Source organism: Nematolebias whitei, chromosome 14 (genome assembly GCF_014905685.2).
Source record: "Nematolebias whitei isolate Nwh7 chromosome 14, NemWhi1, whole genome shotgun sequence".
Taxonomy (NCBI): Eukaryota; Metazoa; Chordata; class Actinopteri; order Cyprinodontiformes; family Rivulidae; genus Nematolebias; species Nematolebias whitei.
Window position 1 is genome coordinate 41,363,502 of NC_056511.1, and position 23,673 is coordinate 41,387,174.

Here is a 23,673-nt window from a genome sequence, read left to right on the forward strand (position 1 = left end):
TGTGTGTGGGTGTGTATATATGTGTGTGGGTGTGTATATATGTGTGTGGGTGTGTATATATGTGTGTGTGTGTGTGTGTATATATATGTGTGTGTGTGTGTGTATGTGTGTGTATATGTGTGTGTGTGTGTATATATATACAGTACATATATATGTATATATTCAGGCGTTTTAAACCCTTCCCACATTCTTGCAATATTATAAATAATGTTTCTAAACTCTAAACACTCTAAAACTGCACAGAATGTCATGAAATCAGCTCCCTGCCTCCTCTGCTCTATGTCACCTGCAAGCACTCTTGGCCACGCCCACTTCTCCGCTCTGCACGGTGAACAGTTGATCAGCTGCAGGGGGAAGCTTATCCTGCAGTATGGGCTGCACAAAGATGCAGCAGGTGCTAAATAATTTTAAATAATTTATTTTAAATAAAAACTCCATGCTGATCGTGCAGCTCATCCATCAATTAGCCAATTGTGTGTCATGTCCTATCTTATTTTGAAAAGCCGCGATAGAGCGAGTCCATGAGAAACGAACTGTGAAGTAGCGAGGGACTACTGTGTTGAGCTAGACTTCGGTGTGGTAGTAGTTGAGTCTTCCCCAACTCATGGCTAATCGCTAAAAGATTGTGCAAGATTTGATTAGAAAATATTGTCATTAACAAGTGTCAATCCTGTAAGTCTGTTAGCAAAATATTCTATGAACCACTTAATGGATTTAATTAAACTTTCAGAAAGTAACGGTTGTATAAACATCTATAGCAGATGAACTTTTGGAGTCAACTCACTTCAAGATTGCTGCCTCAGCCAGCTGAACTTAAAAACACAAAAATGTCCATAACTCAGCCAGTTTTACAGATATTAAATAAAATCTGACAGTTGTTCAGAACACATACTCGGTGCTAACGGATCATGCAAGATCACAGGGGATATTGTCATATGAGCTTTGCACGGTTAGATCAAAATGGCTATAACTACAAATCTTAGTCTAAAACTCTGGCATGAACACGGTGGGTGATACCCGTACTGAAAGGCCTGTTATTGATATTTCATATTCTCTTGATCGGTCTCAGTGATCAGTTTGTTTCTCCTGTCATTGGACCTGCAGCGTGAGGGTTTCAGCACAGACTGAGGACGACCCAATCGGCTGGTTTGAACTCGAAGAGGATTGGAACGATGTGGAGATCAAGCTGCAGCAGTGTCGCGTTGCCAAGGTAACCGTACCACATCCAGAGAACCCATTCCCTGACACAGCGTGCACTGTTTTAGCCAACAGAGCTGTTACATGTTCGTTCACAGTCTAATAATTGTTGTACAGTCTTAACGCCTCTCGTTCTTTTTACTTCCTGTGTTCTCAGTTCCTGATGGTGAAGTTCCTCTGCACCAGGCAGGACTCGGCTGAGCGTCTTGGTGTGCAGACCCTTGGCTTCAGTGGGTACCTGTGCCCTGGAACAGAGAGGCTCGTAGACCTGGATGACCTCAGTGGACAGGAAGAGAGCTTCGATCGTGAGGGCATCTCTGGTCTTTGTCTGCTGAACAAGACCTTGTTCTTCATACAGCAGCTGACACGAGACAAGGTAAACAAACTCTTTCTGGAGAATCTAAACTGTATTCAACTATTAGAGCATTTAAGATTAAAGGAGCTATTACCATTTCCTACTGTACGCTTTAAAATGTCTAAATGGCAAACTTCTAACAACAAAGTCCCTGTAAACAGAATTTTACCGCTTGAGTTTAGTATTTGTTTGCGAGCTATTCTCAAGACTACGCTAAGAGACAAAGCCCTGTTTTAGATGCAAAGACTGGAAATGAATCGAAAGCATTTAGGCATTTTTGAATCAAATTAAAATGGTAGTTCAGGAAAGTCTAATATCAAACCACATCCCATCTGAGAACCACAAACATCCTTTTTGTGACAACAAATATGTCCGATCTGCATACAGCTGACGCCGCACTGTGCCTGTTTATGTTTCAGGATACTCTTGTATGAAAACAGTTTCAGTTTCTGATATTTTCCTGCACTTTTTTTATTTTTTATACTTGTTTTGATGGGCCAGTGTGCCCTCTTGTGGTCAATAGGAGACATTGTTGTATTTGTTTGCGCAGCAGTGAGATGTTTTAAGGAGAGACTCAGTGAGTGACACCGTTTGTGTTTATTTCTGCAGGATGCTTCACATCAGAAACAGAAATATCTTCTGGACTTCAGTGGTCTCAGTCTGAGCCTCTTCTGGAACTTTTACAGAAAACTCGGGGAGATGTGAGTTGATATTTTTATCCATGCTTAACGTTTCAGCTACGGTGCAGCCATGATTAGTGTTTACGCTACAGCTGAGCATGTCTGTGTTTCAGTGAGGGAGAGGAGGCCATGAAGAGCAGAATTCTGCTTCTTCAGCTGATGCAGAATTGTTTCCCCATGCTGCCCAACCCACTGGAGCCTCAGGGCACCAAGGAGAGTGGGGGCCCAGATGAAGGGGCCTCTGCAGCAGCAGGTTCTTCAGCATCCAGCAGCGACGAGCATCCCTGTCCTTCTGTGAAAGCTGTGTCAGAACTCTACACCCACCTGTGTCAAAGTAAAAGCGTTAAACCGTACATTAATACATTGTCTTCCTCCCTTTTCTAAATCCTAAATGTTTTTCTTATTACATTTTGTGTTTTTCAGTTGTGGATGGTCCGGAGGGCGAGACGTTGAAGGAAAAAGCTTTGCATAAGGAAGCGGTGAAGGCCATTCTCAGCGGAGCAGCTGTGTTCTTCCCTGATAAACTTAACAGACGGGACAAACTGTTTAACATGATGGTAGGTCCACAACACTTACAAATAATACAGCATCTGTTCTCTCGTGGTTTAAAGCTGTGCTCTGAACATATACTTGATTAATGAGCATTTTTAGTAGAAGAGTCCAGTTCATTAGCATCTTCCTCCATTCTTTACCTTGATGCTGTTTAACACAGAGATGTTCTTAATTCAAGCTCAGAGGTCATAACGCTGTTCCATTTTTCAGAAAAACATCACAGAAGAGGATCAGCCAGAGTCAGTGAAGGTGACGTTTGAATCTCTTTGTAATTACTTCAGGTAAGCATTCTGTAGATATAAAAACACGTTAAGTGCTTTTACACACTCAGAAGTTCCAACAGCCAGCTGTGTTGTCTCTGAACAGCGACCAGGATCCGAGTGGCCTCCTCCTGCTCCCTCCCAAAGGAGCTCCGTCCAACTTTGACATCAGCCCAATACTGTCCGTCATGGAGACGCTGCTGCTGGTGGCAGCCAGAGAGGTGGATTCAATTTCTTTGTCCTGTTTGTAAGAAGTTCTTCTGTTTGGATGTGAACTAAAACAATTTCCACCTTTGTCATGTCTTTGAACTGTCTCCCATCGTTTAGTGTGAGGTTATGATGATGGATGAAAGCGGTGGTGCCAGCAGGAACGTGCTGCTGTCCTTGTTCTGGGCTCTGCAGGGCAGTCTGCTGTCCTGGTGCTACCTGCAGCTGAAGGGCGGGGCTTCAACACCTGCTGCAATGGAGCTGGCCAGAGACATACTCCTTAAATGTGAGACATGTCGATGGTTTGGTTTTGAAACCTCATGTCTTTGTTCATCAGATAAATCAACCAGGGTTGGATAAAGCAGCTGGATTAATGGTTGGCTAATTTGTTTTTATTAGATGTGGATCAGTTCTTGGGAAACATCAACACTGTACTCTGTTCCCTGCTGGAGAGGTACAGCAGTAGTGAGATTACTGACAAACTGAGCACCTCTATCCTGGTCACCGTCTTCAGACAACTGGTAATGCAGATTTGTGGTATGAAAACTGTAAAGCTCTCATGCACGAATAACAAGCATGCTTTACTAAAACTCTGGAACAAACTTCTTTTCTTTCCTGGCAGATGATTTTTCTTTTGGAGCTGTGTTCTTTGGATATCCCCCACAGTGTGCTGCTGAAGAGCTTCTCCTCTTTGGTTGAGCTCATTAAAAGACTATCAAATGACACTGGAGACATTTTCTCTAAGGTCAGTTCACCTCGTACACAAGAACCTCAGTACTGTAGTCCCTTTCTACTTCCCACTTCGACTTTCGCGGACTCGCTCTATCATGGTTTTTCAAAATAAGATTGGACATGACACACAGTTGGCTGATTGATGGATGAGCCGCACGATCGGCATGGCAGTTTTATTTAAAATAAATAATTTTAAATGATTGTGCAGCCCACAGCTGTGGGAGAAGCTTCCTCCTGCAGCTGATCAGCTGATCTCTGCAGAGCGGAGAAGTGGGCGTGGCCAAGAGTGCAGCTGAAGGTAGAGAGCTGAAATCATGACATTCTGTGCTCTTTTAGAGCGTTTAGAAACACTTTAGAATATTACAAGAGTGTGGGAAGGGTTTAAAACTCCTTAACATATATATATTTAAATAATAAAATAAACTAGTACTTACTACTTATACTACTATTCCTACTTCGTGTTTTTTCACTTATCGCGAGGCTTCAGGGTACGGATCCCCCACGATAAACGAGGGACTACTGTACTGTAGAATTTACAGCCTCTCATCCTTCTGTAGGAACTTTTTAACAGAAATTACGTAAAGATCTACTATTTCTTCACATTACCGCAGTACTGCCGCCTCCTTTCATGCCCGAGTTTCAAACTCAGATCATCTTGTGATGAGAGGGGTTGGAGTTTTGACAGTTTTTTTTTTTTGACCAACCTTGTAAAGATAATCATGCAATATTGTGAGATTTTACCACATGTATTAGTGCACATAGTATGGGTTGGCCATGACTCTGTGCTACAACTACAGCTAACTTTAGCTCAGTGTCTTTAAGTTTGTCTAACGTATAGCCTTTTTTTGTTTGCTAAATCTAAGCTGTGATGGTTGTCATTTAGGATTGACTAGAAAACTTAACGAGTGGTTCGTTAAATATTTTGCTAAACCTACAGACACAAACAAAGTCTGCAAACCTCTGTTAACTAAAGAAGCATTGTAAAGGACAGTGGTCCTAAAAAAACTGCAATAAAGCAAAAGCCTGTTATTCAGGCCGAAAAAAGACCGCACAAATGTTGCTGCTAAAGGTGCGAATCAGAGAATGTATTAATTTTTTTGTGCGCAGTTTCTGCACTTTGACTTTATTTTGTTTAAACATATTTTGACACCGTGTATTCTCACGTGTCTCAATGACGATATGTGTTTGTAAGGTGGATCAGGAGAACTGGCACCAGCCTCAGAAGACGGTGGTGCTAAGAACCTGGAACATGGAGTCTCCTCACAACTACGAGAACAGCCAACACGAGACCACCGTCTTTGCCTGTCCTGGTGCGACCTTGTTTGAGGTGGAGTTTGATGAACGCTGCGAGACAGAGAAGAGGTGCAACGCAACACTTTCGATTTTTTTTATTGTTAATTTTGAGGGTTTTACTCAACATTCCACTTGATCTTCACAGATATGACTATCTAGAATTCACTGATTCTCGAAGTGGGAAGGTGCGCTATGATATGAAAGTTGGAACAGAAAAATGGCCCAAGGTAAGCTGAACAAAGCCAGTCACTTTATGTTTACTGGTAGTCCTTTTTACCCGTTACATGCTCGTCTCTCTTCTGTCCCTGCAGAAAGTGACATTTGACGCCGGCCCTCAGCTGCAGTTCCTTTTCCACTCTGATAGCAGCAATAACGAGTGGGGCTATAAGTTCACTGTAACGGCACTGGGACTGCCGGATTTCACCATTTCGTGGATTTCCGACCTGCAGCTGCTCATGGCTCGCCTTATGGGTCGCCTTGCATCCAGAACCCTGGCACTGAAATCCCCTTACGGTGAGACTGGCTGCATTCACGAGGAGGCAACTCTGAAATACGCACAAAATATTCATAAAGCAACATATTGTAATCTGTCTTTATGCAGCGTGGCAGTCAATATGCTGGTGACTATATTGATTATTTAACTAAATAAAATTAAACACTGAGATGTGTGATGAATAAAGGGGAAGGCGGCAAAATTCATCCGTCCGTTTATTATGTTCCAAATGTTCCGGAGTCAGCTCACGGAGCCACCAGTTTGAGCAGGGAGGCCCAGACATGTTTTTCCAGTAGGATTCCAAGTCATTCCCAAGTCAGCTGAGAGTAGACTCCAGTGTATCCAGGGTCTTCCCCAGGATCTCCTCCCAGTTGTACAAGCCCAGAGCACATCCCTAGGGAGGTGTCCAGGAAGCATCCTTACCAGATGCCTGAACCACCTCAACTGGCTCCTCTGGATGTGGGGGAGCAGCGGTTCTACTCTGTCTCTCCATGATAACGGAACTTCTCCTCCTATCTCTAAGGGGGAGTCCAGAGAGGTGGAGAGCACAGCACCATGATGCCAACAGGACCACATCATCTGCAAATAGCAAACACAATTCTGAGATACACTAGTCCCTCGTTTATCATGGGATCCGTACCCTGAAGCCCTGCGATAAGTGAAAAATTGCAAAGTAGGAATAGTAGTACAAGTATTAAGTAGTAGTTTATTTTAGTATATATATATATATATAAAGGTGTTTTAAACCCTTCTCACACTCTTGCAGTATTCTAAACAATGTTTCTAAACTCTCACAGAAGAGCACAGAATGTCATGATTTCAGCTCCCTGCCTCATCTACCTTCAGCCACCTGCAAGCGCTCTTGGCCACACCCATTTCTCCGCTCTGCACGGAGAACAGCTGATCAGCGGCAGCAGGAAGTTTATCCTGCAGTTTGGGCTGCACACATGTGCAGCAGGTGCTAAATAATTTTAAATAACTTATTTTAAATAAAAATTTCATGCTGAAAGAATGTGTTCTGATCTGAAGCAGGGAGAGGAGGAGCAATTGTCTTCCATTTCACAAGGTTTATTTTACATGTAAAGTACAAGATCACCAGCCCTGGGCCATTGTATCTCCACCATGCGGTCACGAACAAATGGCGCCGAACGTAAACAGACAGCCCATCTTCTTCAGAGCCCGGCCACACCTCCTGGAGTATTATCACCATCAACGAATGGGAAGTCCTACTCTTATCATGTGACCCAGCTCTCAACCAATAATATCTCGCCATCTTGTGTTCTATAATGGGTGGGTGCATGAATGTTGGGAGTTGTAGGCATGTAGCTGAAACTATATTTTCTACCGGAAACGGAATCAGATCATGTTTTTAACACAATATTCTAAATATCAAAACGGGATACATATATCTAGATATTTCATTAAGTTATTATCTGATGAAGTTATATTTTAATGCCGACAGTGCGACTCATTCATCAATCAGCTTTTGTCATGTCCAATCTTATTTTGAAAAACCACGATAGAGCGAGTCCACGATAAACGAACTGCAAAGTATCGAAGGACTGCTGTATTTTTTTCTTTTTATACAGCTTGTACATCAAAGCATCTGGGTTTTTGTTGTGTTTTTTGGCTAATTTAGCAGAGTGCCTTGTCTACATTGTGTGTGGACCCACATTTCAGATACACATTCCATTCTTACTGAGAAAGGGGCTGCTGTACCTCAGTCAGTGCTGCAGTCATGTGATCCTGAGGCTGCAGGTAAGGTTGCATCAGGAAGGGCATGAGGTGTAAAACAATTGTTATACAAATTAGCTCACTGTGGCAACCCTTCCAGAGGAGAGCAGCCGAAAGAAAAACAACTGTGTATCTGTGAAACCACTGGAATAGTCTTTTTCAAATTGCACCATTTGACATGGTTCCATAACTTCTTTTTATGTTTGACTTAACACTTTACAGTGACTACCCTTTAGATACAAACTGAAATAATGATATTTGCGGTTTGCTGTCCTCTTCAGAGATCCGCACAGTAAAGGAGCTTCCACCCGGTAAAGTGTCTCATGTTCAGGGTTCCCCTCTGTGGAAACCCATCCTTCGACACGGGCTGCATGAAAAACGGGAGGCAAATCAGACGACTGTCCAAAACCAGGTATTTTGAAAAGTCTTTCTAATATGAATGTAAAAAAAAAAAAGCATTCATAGATTTTGATCACTTTGTTTAGATTTATTTATTTAAATGTGCTTGTTTATTAGACGAATACGTGGATTCTTGATGACGTGTTGGTCTTCCTGGAGGATTTTGCACGCTGGAACCCTTCTCAAAAACTCACAGACAGTAAAACAGAACTGATGAGGACCCTCGTGCAGTCCTGCAGGAAACAGCCGATGAGGAATGAGATAGCATCTGGGCCGAAGACGGACCAAGCTGTGAATGCCATTTGGGCTGCGATGGTGTACCACACACCATCCCTCAACCAGGCCCTGAAAACCTATGGTAACCCTCATCAGTCATCCCAGAGCAGAAATATTTGTCCTGATGGTTCTAAAGGGTTGTCTCTGACCAGCCTGTCCTCTGTTTGCGTGTTTCTGTGTGAGTAGTTGATCAAGGCTGCAGCTCTTGTCTAAGTGAGGAGTTTGTGCAGGTTTATTCTGTGGCAGACAGCATTCGAACATGGATGGTGAGTGTTCCTGACATGACCTCTGCTTCCATCAGTTGTCTGCTCCTGACTGCATCTCTGATTCTTTGCTGGGGTCTTTCTTTGAATCAGCTGGAGATGAAGCAGAGATACCTTGTTGGCCAAATGAACATCCACAATGATGACGAAGGGAGTCCAGAAGAGGTTACCATGGACACACTAGGTGAGGACTACAGACCTTGTAGTTCAAAAGCTCAGCTTGTGTGTTATTTTACTTACACGTTTATTTTTTATTTTTTTCAGCTGAGATGTGCATTGAAAAGAGCCTGTTGCTGTTTCGATTTGCTCCCTGTGGAAAATCGTGTCAAGGCAGTGACTCTTCCAAAGCATCAGAGAGCAGCTTTGCTCCCCTCCTGCGCTCCAGTTCAATCTCAGAGGGAGACTTCCAGGCCAGCTCGTCCCCAAGCTCATCAGGGCCTCCTCAGCCTGGAGGCCCTGATGAGTCCAGGGATGCCAGACCAGGACAGAGTCAGCCGTCCAGCACTCAAGTTACAAACTCTTCATCCGAGTACAGCAGGCAAGAGAGTCTCTCATCTCAGCCAGCCTCACCCTCGACTTTTGCCCGTAAGGCTCCGTTCAGTCGGTCCCGCCTTCGCCTTCTGTCCTGCCGCTCGATCGAAGAGCCCGGCATGACCCCCTCTGTCAAAGATCGCTATCCAATGCTCAAACACATCCTAAACTTCATGAAGGATCAGGCGCTCTCAACAGCCAGGTAACAGATTGATAGTCTGGAATGTTGGAGTCAGATTACACTGACCATTTCTTTGTATCCATGTAATTCACAACACAAAGGATCCACTCTCCTGTTTCTTCGTTGTGTAGCATTCTGCACACCCTGGCCCTGAGCAAAGCCCAGGCTCTGAGCGTGTGCAAGGTGCTGGAGATGATTCAGCAGTGTCTACGTTCTCTGGGACAGCCGCACCTCTTTCAGCCTGCCTGCATCCTGTTCCTGCAGGAGCTGCTGACATGTCAGAAAGACTTCACCAGGTACATGTGAGGGACGTGGTTGTAGCTCATAAATGAGTCTTTTTGGTCCTAATACACAGAACAGATTGTTGAGTGACACACACACGGGGAAAACATATATTTTGCCTCAAGAGTTGAAAACGGTTTCACTATATAAAGACTGTTGCGCACCTTCTGTAGCTTAAGATGTTTGAAACAAGTTTATTGATGGCATTGCCTAAACCCAGCAGAAAGTCCACCAGCTTGGATCAAAGACGGCATGTTACCGTTTCATACCTGGTGTATTTGAACAAGCTCCTTGTAGACGTGTTGACTTCAAGCTTGGGCTGCGTTCACACTGCAGGCAAAGGTGGCTCAAATCAGAACCCAGCATCTGGTGTTTTTCAAAACAACCCGTTTGTTGCATTTCATTGGATTCTTAAGTCAACGAAGTAAGAGTATGCGGATCGATCCAAATATTTGCATTAACGATGCCTAATTTGAAACCACACTAGAACCATAGCCATGCTGGTGTGACGGGATCAATGCCTGAATTTGTTTCTCTTGCTCCCATTTCCAAAGTCCAGTTCTGTGCTGGATTAAACAGGAAGTGACAAGATCAAACGTCAACATTGGACGAAATAATCATGGCAGATAATAATTTTAACTTGATTTGCACAATTTCAGCATTGATACGTGCACTCTGACGTCTGTGTGTGTGTGCCAGTATTTACTTCCACAACACGGCGTGCTGCCAATGACGTCGCGTCTTGTTTTGGGTGTCGCTTCTAGACTGTTACCACTGGAATCTTAATGACCGTCACGTTTAGACTAACTCACCTTAAATTTTACACGAATAATGTGAGTCCAACTCTAAATGTATTTATGTACATAAATTACGAGGGCGTGGCTAAATGGATCAGCAGCATTTCCCCGAAAATTGTAAGAATGTCGTCACGACAGCCGCTTGTCAAACTGCATGTAACCTTCTAAGTCTTACACGATTAAATTCTGATCGCACTTGCTAGGTTTAATGAACAAAGTGCTTATGTATAAATACTTAAACATTAGTTTGTTCTTGCCGAAGCTTAGTTACCAAACAGGAAGTAATATGTTACACAAAGAGCAACGAGTGGAAACCAAATTCACACGATTGTTTAGACTTCCTGAAATATATAAAATTGTTTAACGTGTATATTTCTGTGTTTGTCATCACTAATCCTTCACCATGGAGCAGGAAGTCTATACGATAATTCCCTGAGCGTGGTCTAAACCAGTCGCTAAGCTGATAGCTCCCAAACTTATGTCCGTGAATGACTATAGCTAATAAATTCTGTAGCCAATAAATGCATCAAGTCCGTCTCATATACTTCATATATTGTATTATATAAAATACAAGGTGAAGCTGCTTGTTTATAAAGCAGTTATAGTGGTGTTCATAAAGTATTTAAGCGTTTGCTGTTGTTTTTGTTTTGCCTGTTCAGAGGCTGAAAAGTTTGTCTGGTCTAACCTGACCCAAATTTGTCCGGCCAGTACGTCTATTGGTCTTTTGAGAAAATCTGAACGTCTTGTACATTTAGAATAAAAACGTAACCTAGAAGCTCTCGGGAGGTTTGTGCTTGCATGTAGCTGCTCAGTAATTCATTTTATTTTTCAGTTATTTCTCTCAGCTGTCAGACAGCGGTCATAAACTTGGAGAGGAGGTGAGGCATTCCTACCATCAGCTGGTGCTCATGCTGATGAAGGCTGTGCAGGGTTTCAGTGTCCTGAATGAAAAGTAAGCTCCTTGAACTCATCATGTTGACTCAGATCTCCGCTGGTTGAAAAGTGAATGCAGCAGTGATTAGATGATTAGAACAAAAGTGTTCAGTTTCCTGATCCTGGGCTGTGATCCACAGAGCTCTGCTGCCAGCCCTGTCCTGTGTGCAGACCTGCTTGTTGCACCTCCTGGCCATGAACTGGGAAGTGCAGGATCTGCCTCTTTTCCAGAACATTAAGCTCCCAGACCTCCTGCTCAGCATGTCTCAGGAGAACATCAGCGTACACGACATCGCCATCAGGTAACGTCGGGTCCGATCTCTGACAATAAGGTCCTGCACATGAAATCAGATTCATTGTAAGCTTTTCTGCTGGTGCATCATGAGTCAGTTTAGTTGTGAGATGCAGGACAAGATGACTGATCTTTTTTCTCGTTTAAATTCCACCTCAGCCAATGGACAGAGGCGGACGAAGTTGCCGACTACAAAAAAAACCAGGAGTGGATGGATGAGTGCATGGATGGGATGTTTGAGAAGTGGTATGACAAAATCGATGAAGAGGAGACGATGGAGGACAGGAGAAAGGTATTTTATGATCCATAAAAGATGTTGAAGTGCACGGAGTAAACCTTTCTTGTGTCTGGCGTTTATTATTTAACCAGACACGTCTAAATGTGCTCTGCTGTTCGTTTCCTGTGTAGCCAGAAAATTACAGTTACTCCAGACAAAAAGGAGAGGTTTTTAAATTTGCTTTTCAACATATTGTATAAGAAAAGGGTTTTTGAAAACTACCTTTTTATTATTTATACGTTTGTTTTTAGCATGTGTGCAAGAAAATATATGCAAGTAGACGATTAAGACCAAATGTGTGCTAAGCTGTGCTCAGAGGCAGAAAACAAATAAAAGTGCAATATTCTTCAAACAATGACAACTGCGTTTTCACAGATGCACATGTTCATTGCTCGCTACTGTGACTTGCTTAACGTGGTGATCTCCTGTGATGGCTGTGAGAGGATGGCACCTTGGCACCGCTACAGGTGTCTGCAGTGCATGGATATGGACCTCTGCAAGACCTGCTTCCTCAGTGAGTCCAAGCACAGGAGGCCCAGTCAGACCTGCATTTAGAAAGAGGTTGTAAAAAGTGGTAATGTGTGTTGTAACCAGGTGGAGCCAAGCCTGAAGGCCACGAGGATGATCATGAAATGGTGAACATGGAATATAGTTGTGACCACTGCCAGGGGCTCATTGTAGGCAGCAGGATCAACTGTAATGTGTGCGAGGACTTTGATTTGTGCTACGGTTGCTACAATGCAAAGAAGTATCCTGACAGGTACATGTGAGAAAAACACACTTGCCAGTCAGTGGTTTACTGGTAGTCCACTAATCTTTTGTTTTGTCGTCTTTAGTCACTTGCCTGCTCATCGTATTACCGTGTATCCAATGGTAACCATTCGAATCAGTGATCGTCACCGCCTGATCCAGCCCTACATCCACAACTACTCCTGGCTGCTGTTCGCTGCGCTGGCCTTGTACACTTCAGAGCTGATCAGTGAGAGGCAGATGGAGGGAGAGTGCTTGGACAGCAAGTCTTTAGAGCAGGCCTCAGCTCTGCAGACACATTGTTCCCAACTCATTACTGACTGCTTGCTCAAAGGGCAGACAGGCAAAGGTAAGTCTAAACCGAAATGCCATTTGAAAAAAAAATAAGCAAAGTTAGGTTGTAGCTTTTAATGACATCTAGTGGGCACGCAGGAGAAAGGGACCATCTCAAATATCTGTCCATCCATTTACTTTACGCTTCACGGGCAGGGAGCGGGTGCCTGTTTCCAGTTGTCACGGGTGGGACCTCGGACAGGTTGCAAGTCCATCACAGGGACTGGCAACCTGTTTTCTTAGAGAACACGTGTGAGGCGGCAGATTTAACCACTGCTTCACCGTGCCACCCTCATATATGAAGTAGTATTTATAAATAAAGTGCCTTTCTTCCTAAACATATACAAAAAAAAAGTATTTCTTCATCAGTAATTTAAAGCTAGGAAAAGTCCGTGCAGGTGAATGTTCCCTTGTTCCCATTCAGGTGATTCACTACGTACAGCACATGAAGCCAGGACACAGAGGTGCGATATCCCATATTTCATGTGCTGTATCTCGTTCCTCTCATTCAGGACACAGTAGTTATACACACTGTTGGATAAAAATATCCTTTTAATATCTACTTACTTAAAAAGAGCCACGCACGAAGACAGAAGACCTTTAACCCAGTTTACTTGCAAGAGCAGACGGTCACGAAACAGGCTTATACAGATGTTCAAATTTACATGCTCAAAGCCCCGTCATGAGGATCTGCAACGGACCGTGTACAGGAAGTGTTTTTATACAAGCTTATCAGCACGATGACCTCAGTCTCTTGGACTCGGAGGCGTCAGGTTCCTGCAGGCTCCTCTGACAGGAAAACAAACTCTGAACTCTGAATTTAACATTAGCAGTAATAAACATCCATAAACCTTGACCTAAATTCCCCTGACATTTCCCAACAATTGCCTGTTCTTGCCTAGACTTCATTTCTTAAATGTGTTCCCTTTAACAACTACTGACCAGTGTTGCCAGATCCTGTGGAGAGAAGGGCACAAAACAACAAATATAAGGAAAATAAGCCAAAAGAAGTGGTGGCGTTCTTAAATAGATTAGCAACAGTAAATGAGACATTTTGTCCACTTTATCTTTAGCGTTGTTGGCGGAGTAGATAAAACTTGTTCCTTTCTCTGTTTGATGCATCTCTCTGTCAGCCATATGAAAAGTGCACGAAGAAAAGTCATTAATACCGGAACTGAAAATCGTGGATAAGAAGACGACTCAGACTTTGCATTTTATGCTTCTTTAGACATTAAAACTGATCATCGTGATTTGGAGCAAGTTTAAAAAGACAATTTTAGCTGCAAACTGGAAGGAAAGAAAATAAAGTGAATTAAAAAAGTACAACCTGCAATTACCAAAATGTATTAATGACATTTAGTGGTTATCTGAATAATTAACAAAAAATGGGACACAGTTTAGCAACATTTCCTTTTTTCTAATATCTTTAGTATCGCTCTCTAATGGGCCTGTCGCGATCAACAATAACTCAATTAATCGCATGATAAATGAAATTGATAGACCTCGTTTTATTTATCGACTTTATCGTTTCTTCGTGTCTCTCTTTCTACTGAAGACACTGGATGACAAAAGGCTCAACTCCGGTGCTCTTCACTGACTCATCCCTTTCTCTTTAAAATCCATTTTTACCGTCCAAAATCATGTTTTTGGAACGTTAAAAGCAGCTAAGCTGAGAAGCTAAGCTATGAGCTAAGCTAACAGGCCGACCTGGGGGGGAAACCTCCGTCTTGTCGACGCTCCAGAATTCACGGTTGAAACTCGTGCCTTTGTGTAAAAAGTTGTTTTTCTCTGCAAAAAGAAGCTGAAAACTTGTTTACTGATTTTTTATTTTTTATTAAAAGCTTGGTGTGAAAGATGCTAAAGAGCTCAAACCACACTGAGCATCCGCCATTTTGAGAACCAAAATACAGGCCTGCCTCCCATTTTTCTTAGAGACACGCTGCTCACTCCCTCACTATCCATCCTTCAATTCAAACTGTCTTATACTTTTATCCAGTGGTCAAAAAAGGTACTACACTCAAAACAAATTAACTAACATTTCTTTTTAAATTTGACAATAATTACTAATTATTGTCGAATTTCAAGCAATATTATCGTTTATCGCAATAATTTCTGAGACAATTAATCACCCAGCAAAATGTGTTATCGTGACAGGCCTACTCTCTAACTGTGAACATTCTGTTTTAGACGTAGGCCAGTTTTTTATAGATCGCGCTGTTTTCTGAAGATGACGATGGACTACAGACGTTTTCTCCCAACTGTCAATAAGTGATCATCAAACATGTTGTTATGGCTATGTCTTTGAACACTAGGCTGCTTAGGTGCTGTCTGCTGTGTTAAGTACAACACCTCAGTTTGGTTTTTGCATGTTTTAAATACAAAGAGTAAGTAGAACTTCTGTTTTTGGTGTCCCACACACAGGTCTTCGTTCTTCAACCCTGCTCGCTCTGCTGTCCTCCAATGAGTCGGCGTCTGAGAGCGAGCTGTGTCCGGTGTCTCCTGAGTCCTCTCAGGAGCTGAGCATGACTACGGACACCTCCTCACTCCCCGGCAGCACTGCAGCCATCTGCTCCCCATCGTCTCCCAGGGACAAGGTCCGCAACACTACTGATGTCATCAGATAAAGTCATGATTAAGAGTTGGCTGATTTATACATATCGTTAAAGATGCCTAAACATGTTCATCATATAAGCTTAATTTAAGTCGGATCATGGTTGACAGTGTGTTACATGTTCACTTCTCACCCACAGGGAAATCCAGCAGGAAAGGAGACAAAGTCCAACGATGTGAACTCTCCTCCAGAGTTGTCACTTCCACCATCCTCGGGAGTGGAGGAGAAAACGAAGCTCGTTACCCAGGACACATTGGACTCTGCTAGTCTCAGCCAGACCCCCTCTGTGTCCAGTGAAGACCCCCTGTCTCCTGTGGTCCGGAGTGAGTCTCCATCATGCTCACATAAGATTTAGTGTTTTTGAGCATCATCAACGTTTCTCTTTGAATTCTTCTCAGCTTCTGATTGTGGACCAGGAGCACTGAGCTCTCCAGCAGCTGATGTTGCCAAGGAGATGGATGAGAGGCTGCCGCAGGTTCCCCGGCAGGAGCACGTGTTCTCAGAGTGCTCCAGGGAGAGGATTCTGGGACTGCTGGCTGCAATGCTCCCACCAGCCAAACCAGTATGTGAAGCCAAAAGCAGCTCATGTTGGAGAAGGATATATTTAATGCATAATTTTACATTAAAACTGATTTATTTAGAGCACTGCATCCTCTCTTTATATGAAGATGAATGATTCTGCAGAGCATGTTCATTTTGCAGCCAACATGTATTTATGTTTTCCCACTCTTTATATTGATGCATCATCCCTGACAGTGTCCTTTTCTCCTCAGATGAGGTTTATATTTCCTCTCTTGTGTCCTCAGGGAAGCACGCTGTCTCTGCCCAGTCTGAGCTCCATCCTGCCACAACTTTTCAGAGCAGTCTTTTCCAACGCTGGCTCTCTGAACGAGACCTTCTACCTCATCCTGGGGCTCCTGGGTCAGCTGCTGCTCCGGATCACGCCGACAAAAGCCGACGCTGCCGTCACCGAGGCTCTGGCCGACAAATACGAGCTGCTGACTCAAGGAGATGCGGCATGTTCAGACGCACAGGGCTGGAAGACCACGCAGCTGCTTTTCAGCCTTGGAGCGGTTTGTTTAGACAGGTACATGAGCAGACGCATTTAATTTCTCTTTATTTTGTGTTCATGACGACGCAAGTGAAAACGTGAATCCTGCTGTAACCATTCTGCATTTTCACACATATTGTTCTCGGATAAGGACGGATCAGTTTGTCTAAAATTCAACGTTGTTGTGTTTGGTTATGCTTTTTTTTTTTATGAATTGCGCAACAAAAGCAGCAGTCTGCTTGTCCTTTAAAGACAAACTGGATTTAGTTCCTCGTTAATATACTTTAAATGAAATGTTAGGTAATTAAATAAGTAACAGCGGTGTGAACAAAAGACCGTCTTGTTCACGTGACAAAAGAAGCGGCGCTACCACAGCCCTCTGTGTGGAGCAGAGGACTCCCATCTTGGGCGCCCGAGGGAGCAGATGGTGGGGGTCAAGGGCCTTGCTCAAGGGCCCAGTGTGGGGCAAATGAGGGTGGAGGCAGGTGTGGGTGCTTCACCTTTTCCACCCACATTTTGGTAAGGTCAGAAGGGGGATTTGAACCGGCAACCTTCCGATCACAGGTTCACCTCTCTAACCTGCTCCACTCCTCACAGTTTTAAAGAGAGTTTAAAGATTTCATTAATGACTTTAAAAAAAAAAAAGTGCAGCCAATCAAAACGCAGCTCACATCCTCTGGTGCATGAGCTTCACAAAGTTTTCCTGTTACTCCAAAATGAAATGACTGACGTTAAAACTCTTCTGTTTGTCTTTTCTTATCAGCTCTTATATTCCAGTGTATTGAAGCTGGCACTCACTACGTTGTGTGATAATACCTATAAGTTTTAAATGAACACGAACAACTCTTTACATGTATCACAATCCTTTTGACACGCTGCCAGGTTGTCTTTAGCACAGATCAAATGTTTTGAAGTGCGTTCTTTAATGAAGCCTTCTAAAATCTGTTAGTTTATCATCAAACTGATGCTGATTCATAAAAAGAAGCTTCGTGATATTGTTGGATAATTTAATTATCCCATCATCAACTCATACAAATGAGCCGCACAAGGAAACTAGAAGATCTTTAGACCCCAGGTTTAATCCTTGCAAGGGGAGCAGCGTTGAAACTAGTGTACAAGATGTTCTACCAAGCCCTGACCACAGGCTCTGCCCACAGACCGTATAAAGAAGTGTCTTTTTATAATGGTTGTCAGACGGAGGCGAGGTCAACACAACCTCTGCTTCACAGCTCAAAGCTCTTGAAGTCGTCAGAGTCAGACTTGCTTCTATATTAATGTAACATCAGTAAGTGAAAGCATCCATGACCTTTACATACTCTTCCCTCATCAGATATTTAAATTAATTTTGTTGTGGTGTTCTAAGAGCTATGAGCGAAAAATATCTAACCTGTTGTGGATAGCTTTTGTGACCGCCTCAGTTTGCAGAAGGAGAATAATTCTGACTAACGAGTACATTTTTTTGCACTGCCTTCAGTTTTGTATTAGAGTGTACGTATTTACAAAGAATTATGTGTTTAATTGAAAGTCCCATTGGCCTGGGATACTTTCAGGCTAATTGGGCAAACGTGTTCGTTCTGCTTTAGTATGCTAATTTAAGCTTGTTCTACATTTTCAGTTTCATTTTTAGCTAATTGTATCTGTTTTCAGATAAATTCAAGTTTTTCATGGTAATTTCTGCTCTTTTCAGGCTAATTAAGTTCTTTATGCTAATTTCAGCTTGTTATGCTCGTTTCAGCTTTTTTTCCTGCTAGTTTCAGCTATTTCAGCTGTTTTATGCTAATTTTTGCCTTTTCAGCAAATTCCACCTTTTTTAACTCATTTCAGCTCTTTCCACTTTATTCTGGTAATTTAAGCTTTTTTTCTGCCTTTTCAGCTACTTTTTAAATATTTTTTGCTAATTTTTGTTTTTTAAGCTAAATTCCTAATTTTGTGCTAATCTCTGCTTATTTAAACTTAATTCAGCAAATATGTGTTCTTTCTGCATGTCCATGTTGTGGCCCGATGCAGCATGTGTCAGGGTCATTGTTCTCAGGAGAGTTCTTGTTTTTAGTATATTCTGTGTGTGGTGAAGGATACTGTAAGACGTGCAACCTGTGCTCTACAGTTTTCTTTTCGGCCTTGTGTTGCAGTCGTATTGGCCTGGACTGGGCGTGCACGGTGGCAGACATTTTGCACAGTTTGAACGCTTGTCCTGAGTGGAGCGCGGTCATCGCTGCCTTCACTGACCACTGCATTCAGCAGCTTCCACGGACACTGAAACGCACCAACCTGTTCACTCTGCTGGTGCTGGTGGGCTTCCCTGAGGTACGCAGCGAAGCGTCGCTCCGCCGCGGGCCTGAACGGGCCTGAACGGGCTCTGTGACTCTTGCTGTGACCCCTCTGTGTGTCTTTCAGGTGCTGTGCGTGGGAACTCAGACGGTGTTTATCGACAACGCTAATGAACAGCACAGCATGATCTTGCTCAAACACTTTACAGAAAAGAATCATGCTGCGGTGGTGGACGTCAAAACGCGCAAGAGAAAAACAGGTCAGAGAACTTAACCAGTTAATGGTGTGAACGTTCATGAAGCGTTCACACTGTTGTCCATCTTTTTTCTTCTGTATGTTTTTCGCTGTGATTCTCATCCCGCAGTTTTCAGCTATTTCGACAAATCATAAATCACAACGTTCAGCTCTTTCAGGACAATCCTGCTATGACTTTTTGTATTAGAATAGAATAGAAGAATAGAAACAGCCTTTATTGTCCCACGCATGGAGAATTCAAGTGCAACAGCAGCAACAGATAAAAAGATTTACACAGAAGTTCCTAGTATTGGTGCAATTTTAGCTTTTTGACATTTTTAGCCTTTTCTGCCATTTTTTTCTTTATAGAAAATGAGTTGAGCTCATTTTACGTCCTTCAAATCTTTAGATCTGTTTACAACCTTTTACTGCTCCTTCAGCTGTTGTTTCAGCTGTTTTGTTCTCCTTTCAGCTTCTTTCAGCTAACTACAACATTTTTGTGCTTCTTCTAACTTTTTTTAGGATAAGTTCAGCTTGTTATGCTCCTTTCAGCTGATTTATGCAAGTTTCCGCTTTTTATACGATTTCAGCTTTTTATCTGTTTTTAAATACTCGTTTTAGTTTTTTCAGCTAATTCCACATTTTTTGTACCTATTTAAACTTTTTTCCACCCTAGTTCATCAAAAATGTGCTCTCTCCACTTCCTTCTTTTAAATTTCAGCTTCTTTCTGCTTTTTTAGCTACTTTTCAGTGGTTTTTGCTCATTTCAGCTTCTTTTCCCAGCCGATTTCCTTTTTTGTGCTCATTTCAGCTTTTTTCAGGCTAATTGGCCAAACGTGTTCGTTCTGCTTTAGTATGCTAATTTAAGCTTGTTCTACATTTTCAGTTTCATTTTTAGCTAATCGTATCTGTTTTCAGATAAATTCAAGTTTTTTATGGTAATTTCTGCTCTTTTCAAGCTAATTAACTTCTTTATGCTAATTTCAGCTTTTTTCTGCTAGTTTCAGCTATTTCAGCTCTTTAATGCTAATTTTTGCTTTTTCAGCAAACTCCACCTTTTTTAACTCATTTCAGCTCTTTCCACTTTATTCTGGTAATTTAAGCTTTTTTCTGCCTTTTCAGCTACTTTTTAACTATTTTTTGCTAATTTTTGCTTTGTACGCTAAATTCCTAATTTTGTGCTAATCTCAATTAATTCAGCAAATATGTGTTCTTTCTGCTTTCTTCTGCTCCTTTAGGCTAGTTCTTCATTTTGGCTACATTTCATCTTTTTTTATTCAATTCTTCAGCAATAAGCAGTCACATTTCATTTTCGCAGGAAAAGCATTTTTTTTTCTAGTTAATTACAGTTTGTGGCTTCTTGAAGGTGGGGTGAAGACATGCATGCAGCATTTTCCAGTTTTATATTTTTTAACCAACAAAATAGTAATAAAGAGTGGGGATGAATACTTTTGCACCCTAATGTAAACGTGATGTTTTCCATTTATCACAGTGAAGGACTACCAGCTCATCCAGTCCCAGGATTCCACCACAGCCAGTCTCCGAGCTCCGACAGAGAGTCAGGGAGTTCAAAAAACGCTCCTCAGCCACTACTTGAACAATTTCACCTCCATTATTAGCCACCTCCTACAAACAAGCCAAGATAATGGTTCTGCTGATGCTGTGGAGGCTTCTTGGGTTCTGTCTTTGGCTCTTAAAGGCCTCTACAACACTCTCAAGGTAACTAACTGCTTCACGAGTACTTGGTGCAAAGGCTGGCTGTGTTTCTGTCTTATTGCGTTTTGTTGTTTTGTGTAGAAACACGGCGTGGAGCCAGCTCAGGAGGCCATCCAGCAGTCGGGGCTGATGCAGCTGCTGGTGAGGAAGTGCAGCAAGGGGACTGGCTTCAGCAAGCTGTGGTTGCTGAGAGACCTGGAGATCCTCTCCATCATGCTCTACTCCTCCAAGAGGGAGATTCATTCTATGGCTCAAGACCCTGAGCGAGACCAAAAAGAGCAGGAGAAGGAGCACGACTCGGACCACTCCAGCTGCGGTGCTGACGACACTGAAATCAACAAGCCAGACCCGTTAGATGGTCTCGACGAGGAGACGAAGATTTGCTTCCAGGTAATGAGAGAAACCTTTCAGAATGCAAACATTAAAAAGTAACGAGCTGCACAAATTCAGTCTTTTCTTTTTGTTTTAACCCCTTTGACCTTTTTAATGCAGATCACCCACGATGCCTTAAACGCCCCGCTGCCGATCCTGCGAGCCATGTACGAGCTGCAGATGAAGAGGACCGACTCCTTCTTCCTCGAAGTGCAGAAGAGGTCAGCATCAAGAGCATTTCACTCGTTTATTCTTGGTTACGGTCCAGCTTATGACACGCATGGTCTTATTTTCAGATTTGATGGAGAAGAGATAAAAACAGACGAGACGATCCGAACGCTTGCTCAGAAATGGCAACCTTCCAGGCGTGTTCGCTGTGATGAGCGAAACTCCAAGGCTGTGGACACTGACATGATCGTGGTGTCTTGCATGGTACGTTGATTCAAACTGGCTCTGATGTGGCAGGTTCCACGTGTCCTTATCACTGCTCTATTCAACAGTCTAAACCCAGTCACTGTGAAAAAGCCACAGAAGAAATCAACGTCGTGGCCCAGAAGCTCATCACCAATTCAGAGAGCGACCTACAGCTCAGCTATGCCAAGCAGAGGCGCTCCAAAAGCTCAGCTCTGCTGCACAAAGAGCTGGACGTCCGCAGCAACCGGGCAGTTCGTCAGTACCTGGTGAAGGTCAACCAGGCCATCGCCACGCTGTACGCTCGCCATGTGCTGGCTTTGCTTCTGGCCGACTGGCCCGCGGGAGCGTCGATGAACGAGGAGGCCCTGGACCTGAACGGCTCCTCGCACATGGCTTACATCCTGGACATGCTGATGCAGCTGGAGGAGAGGACGCTCTGGGAGAAGGTGAAAGAATGAAGAGTGGTGCACGGTTCGTTGGGGGGAAATTGATTGCTAACGTGATGATGTTGTGTTGATAGATTCTCCAGAGGGTGCTGAAGGGCTGCAGCCACAGCATGCTGAGCAGCCTGTCTCTCACCGCCTGTCAGTTCATGGAGGAGCCAGGGATGGCTGTGCAGGTCAGAGAGTCCAAACACCCTTATGACAACAACACCAACTTTGAGGTGGGTACAACTTTTTCCTGCTATGTGTTCTTTTAATTGAATTACTATTTTATTTCCTGATTAGGATGTCTAAACATAAACATTAAAACACCCTTCTTGCTATTCAGACAGTATTTTTTTTTCTTTTCTGTTCTGATTTTTGATTTACAGCTCACCAGCAGATTTAGAAAAACCCTTGACAACAGAATACTTGAAAGCACAGAGCTTTATCGAGAAGGGTGTCCTCTGACTTAGCAGCACATCAAAAGAAATTTAAAAAAGAAGCAAAATACGTGTTCATAAATAATGTGATTTTGACGAAACAAGTGGAAAAACGCAGCCCCTTTTTGAAGCTCTAAAAAGTTTGAACAGGTCACAGAAAGTTGGACTATTCATCAAAATTATATATATCCATCCATAAATCCATTTTCTTTACCCGCTTCTTCCATTCTGGGTCATGGGGGTCGCCGGTGCCCATGTCCAGCAATCACTGTGCGAGGGGCGGGGGACACCCTGGACGGGTCGCAAGTCCATCACAGAGCACGTTTCATGTCTAACCTGGAATTTATTGTCTTTAAGAGCTTCTACACAGTCACAGTTTAAGTTGGGATTTCTGACAGTTTTACACTTGGTGTGATGGCGCACTAACTATTGAACTATGGGAATGTCCCAAATAGTTTGCTAATTCTTTTTCCTCTCTCAATCTTCACATTTCATTCATACGTCAAAACATTGGCTTTTGTTTTCCTCTTTTCCAGTAAAGTGTCCCTTTACTGCTGTTGGACTCGTGGTTCTTTTCTCAGAGTTTCTCACAAATGCAGAGTGCACATATTTAAACTACTACTGGCTCTCAGTCTATCCGGTTTTAGAACTTTCTCTTTAAAACTGAAAGTGAAAGGTGTATTTAACTTGTCCAATCTCTTGCTGAAAACACTGTAGACTGTAGTTTAAATGGAGAAAAGGAACCACCGGACACCACTGCCACCTCAGATCCAGGATTTATTTACATTATTAAGTTTTCATTCTGCTGATTAGGGCTTATTTTCCTAGTCTGTACTTTCTCTACCGGTCTTATTAGGAGTTCAAGAACTTTATTATCCTCAAGGGGCAATTAGTTTCACAGTCTGTAGGCACACAAAACATCCATACTAGACAAGACATGGAGACATTAAAATAATACATGAATTCATCTCTGCTCATTGAGAAGCCTGATCTCTACAGGGGTGAATGAGTTTTTCAGTCTGTTCGTTCCACATCTGGGCAGCAGAGACCTGTGTCCAGATGGAAGCAACCTGAACTCACCATGGAGTGGATGATCAGGATCTGCCAGAATCAGCCTGGCCTTGTTCACTGACCTCACCTTGTGTAGGTCACTGAGGTTCTGTAGGTCAGTGAGGTTCTGTAGGTCATTGAGGTTCTGTAGGTTAGTGAGGTTCTGTAGGTCAGTGAGGTTCTGTAGGTCACTGAGGTTCTGTAGGTCACTGAGGTTCTGTAGGTCAGTGAGGTTCTGTAGGTCACTGAGGTTCTGTAGGTCACTGAGGTTCTGT

General features: G+C 43.0%; 1 protein-coding gene across 1 annotated transcript in view; it reads left to right on the forward strand.

The window, feature by feature from the left end:
- zzef1 (zinc finger, ZZ-type with EF hand domain 1) overlaps positions 1 to 23,673 on the forward strand; it is a 52,734-nt gene that overhangs the window by 14,326 nt on the left and 14,735 nt on the right. The window contains exons 12-48 of the mRNA XM_037688127.1: positions 1,105 to 1,210; positions 1,355 to 1,573; positions 2,162 to 2,253; positions 2,346 to 2,566; positions 2,656 to 2,789; positions 2,995 to 3,065; positions 3,151 to 3,265; positions 3,372 to 3,537; positions 3,651 to 3,772; positions 3,874 to 3,996; positions 5,176 to 5,345; positions 5,422 to 5,503; positions 5,588 to 5,789; positions 7,785 to 7,915; positions 8,020 to 8,260; positions 8,365 to 8,444; positions 8,535 to 8,625; positions 8,706 to 9,174; positions 9,285 to 9,449; positions 11,065 to 11,184; positions 11,306 to 11,467; positions 11,617 to 11,749; positions 12,110 to 12,248; positions 12,329 to 12,494; positions 12,571 to 12,833; positions 15,239 to 15,411; positions 15,568 to 15,751; positions 15,827 to 15,990; positions 16,235 to 16,515; positions 18,609 to 18,783; positions 18,874 to 19,006; positions 20,474 to 20,700; positions 20,779 to 21,087; positions 21,190 to 21,290; positions 21,366 to 21,501; positions 21,570 to 21,929; positions 22,004 to 22,147. Coding sequence (XP_037544055.1) covers positions 1,105 to 1,210; positions 1,355 to 1,573; positions 2,162 to 2,253; positions 2,346 to 2,566; positions 2,656 to 2,789; positions 2,995 to 3,065; positions 3,151 to 3,265; positions 3,372 to 3,537; positions 3,651 to 3,772; positions 3,874 to 3,996; positions 5,176 to 5,345; positions 5,422 to 5,503; positions 5,588 to 5,789; positions 7,785 to 7,915; positions 8,020 to 8,260; positions 8,365 to 8,444; positions 8,535 to 8,625; positions 8,706 to 9,174; positions 9,285 to 9,449; positions 11,065 to 11,184; positions 11,306 to 11,467; positions 11,617 to 11,749; positions 12,110 to 12,248; positions 12,329 to 12,494; positions 12,571 to 12,833; positions 15,239 to 15,411; positions 15,568 to 15,751; positions 15,827 to 15,990; positions 16,235 to 16,515; positions 18,609 to 18,783; positions 18,874 to 19,006; positions 20,474 to 20,700; positions 20,779 to 21,087; positions 21,190 to 21,290; positions 21,366 to 21,501; positions 21,570 to 21,929; positions 22,004 to 22,147 — 6,370 coding nt within the window. The remainder of the gene's footprint in view (positions 1 to 1,104; positions 1,211 to 1,354; positions 1,574 to 2,161; positions 2,254 to 2,345; positions 2,567 to 2,655; positions 2,790 to 2,994; positions 3,066 to 3,150; positions 3,266 to 3,371; positions 3,538 to 3,650; positions 3,773 to 3,873; positions 3,997 to 5,175; positions 5,346 to 5,421; positions 5,504 to 5,587; positions 5,790 to 7,784; positions 7,916 to 8,019; positions 8,261 to 8,364; positions 8,445 to 8,534; positions 8,626 to 8,705; positions 9,175 to 9,284; positions 9,450 to 11,064; positions 11,185 to 11,305; positions 11,468 to 11,616; positions 11,750 to 12,109; positions 12,249 to 12,328; positions 12,495 to 12,570; positions 12,834 to 15,238; positions 15,412 to 15,567; positions 15,752 to 15,826; positions 15,991 to 16,234; positions 16,516 to 18,608; positions 18,784 to 18,873; positions 19,007 to 20,473; positions 20,701 to 20,778; positions 21,088 to 21,189; positions 21,291 to 21,365; positions 21,502 to 21,569; positions 21,930 to 22,003; positions 22,148 to 23,673) is intronic.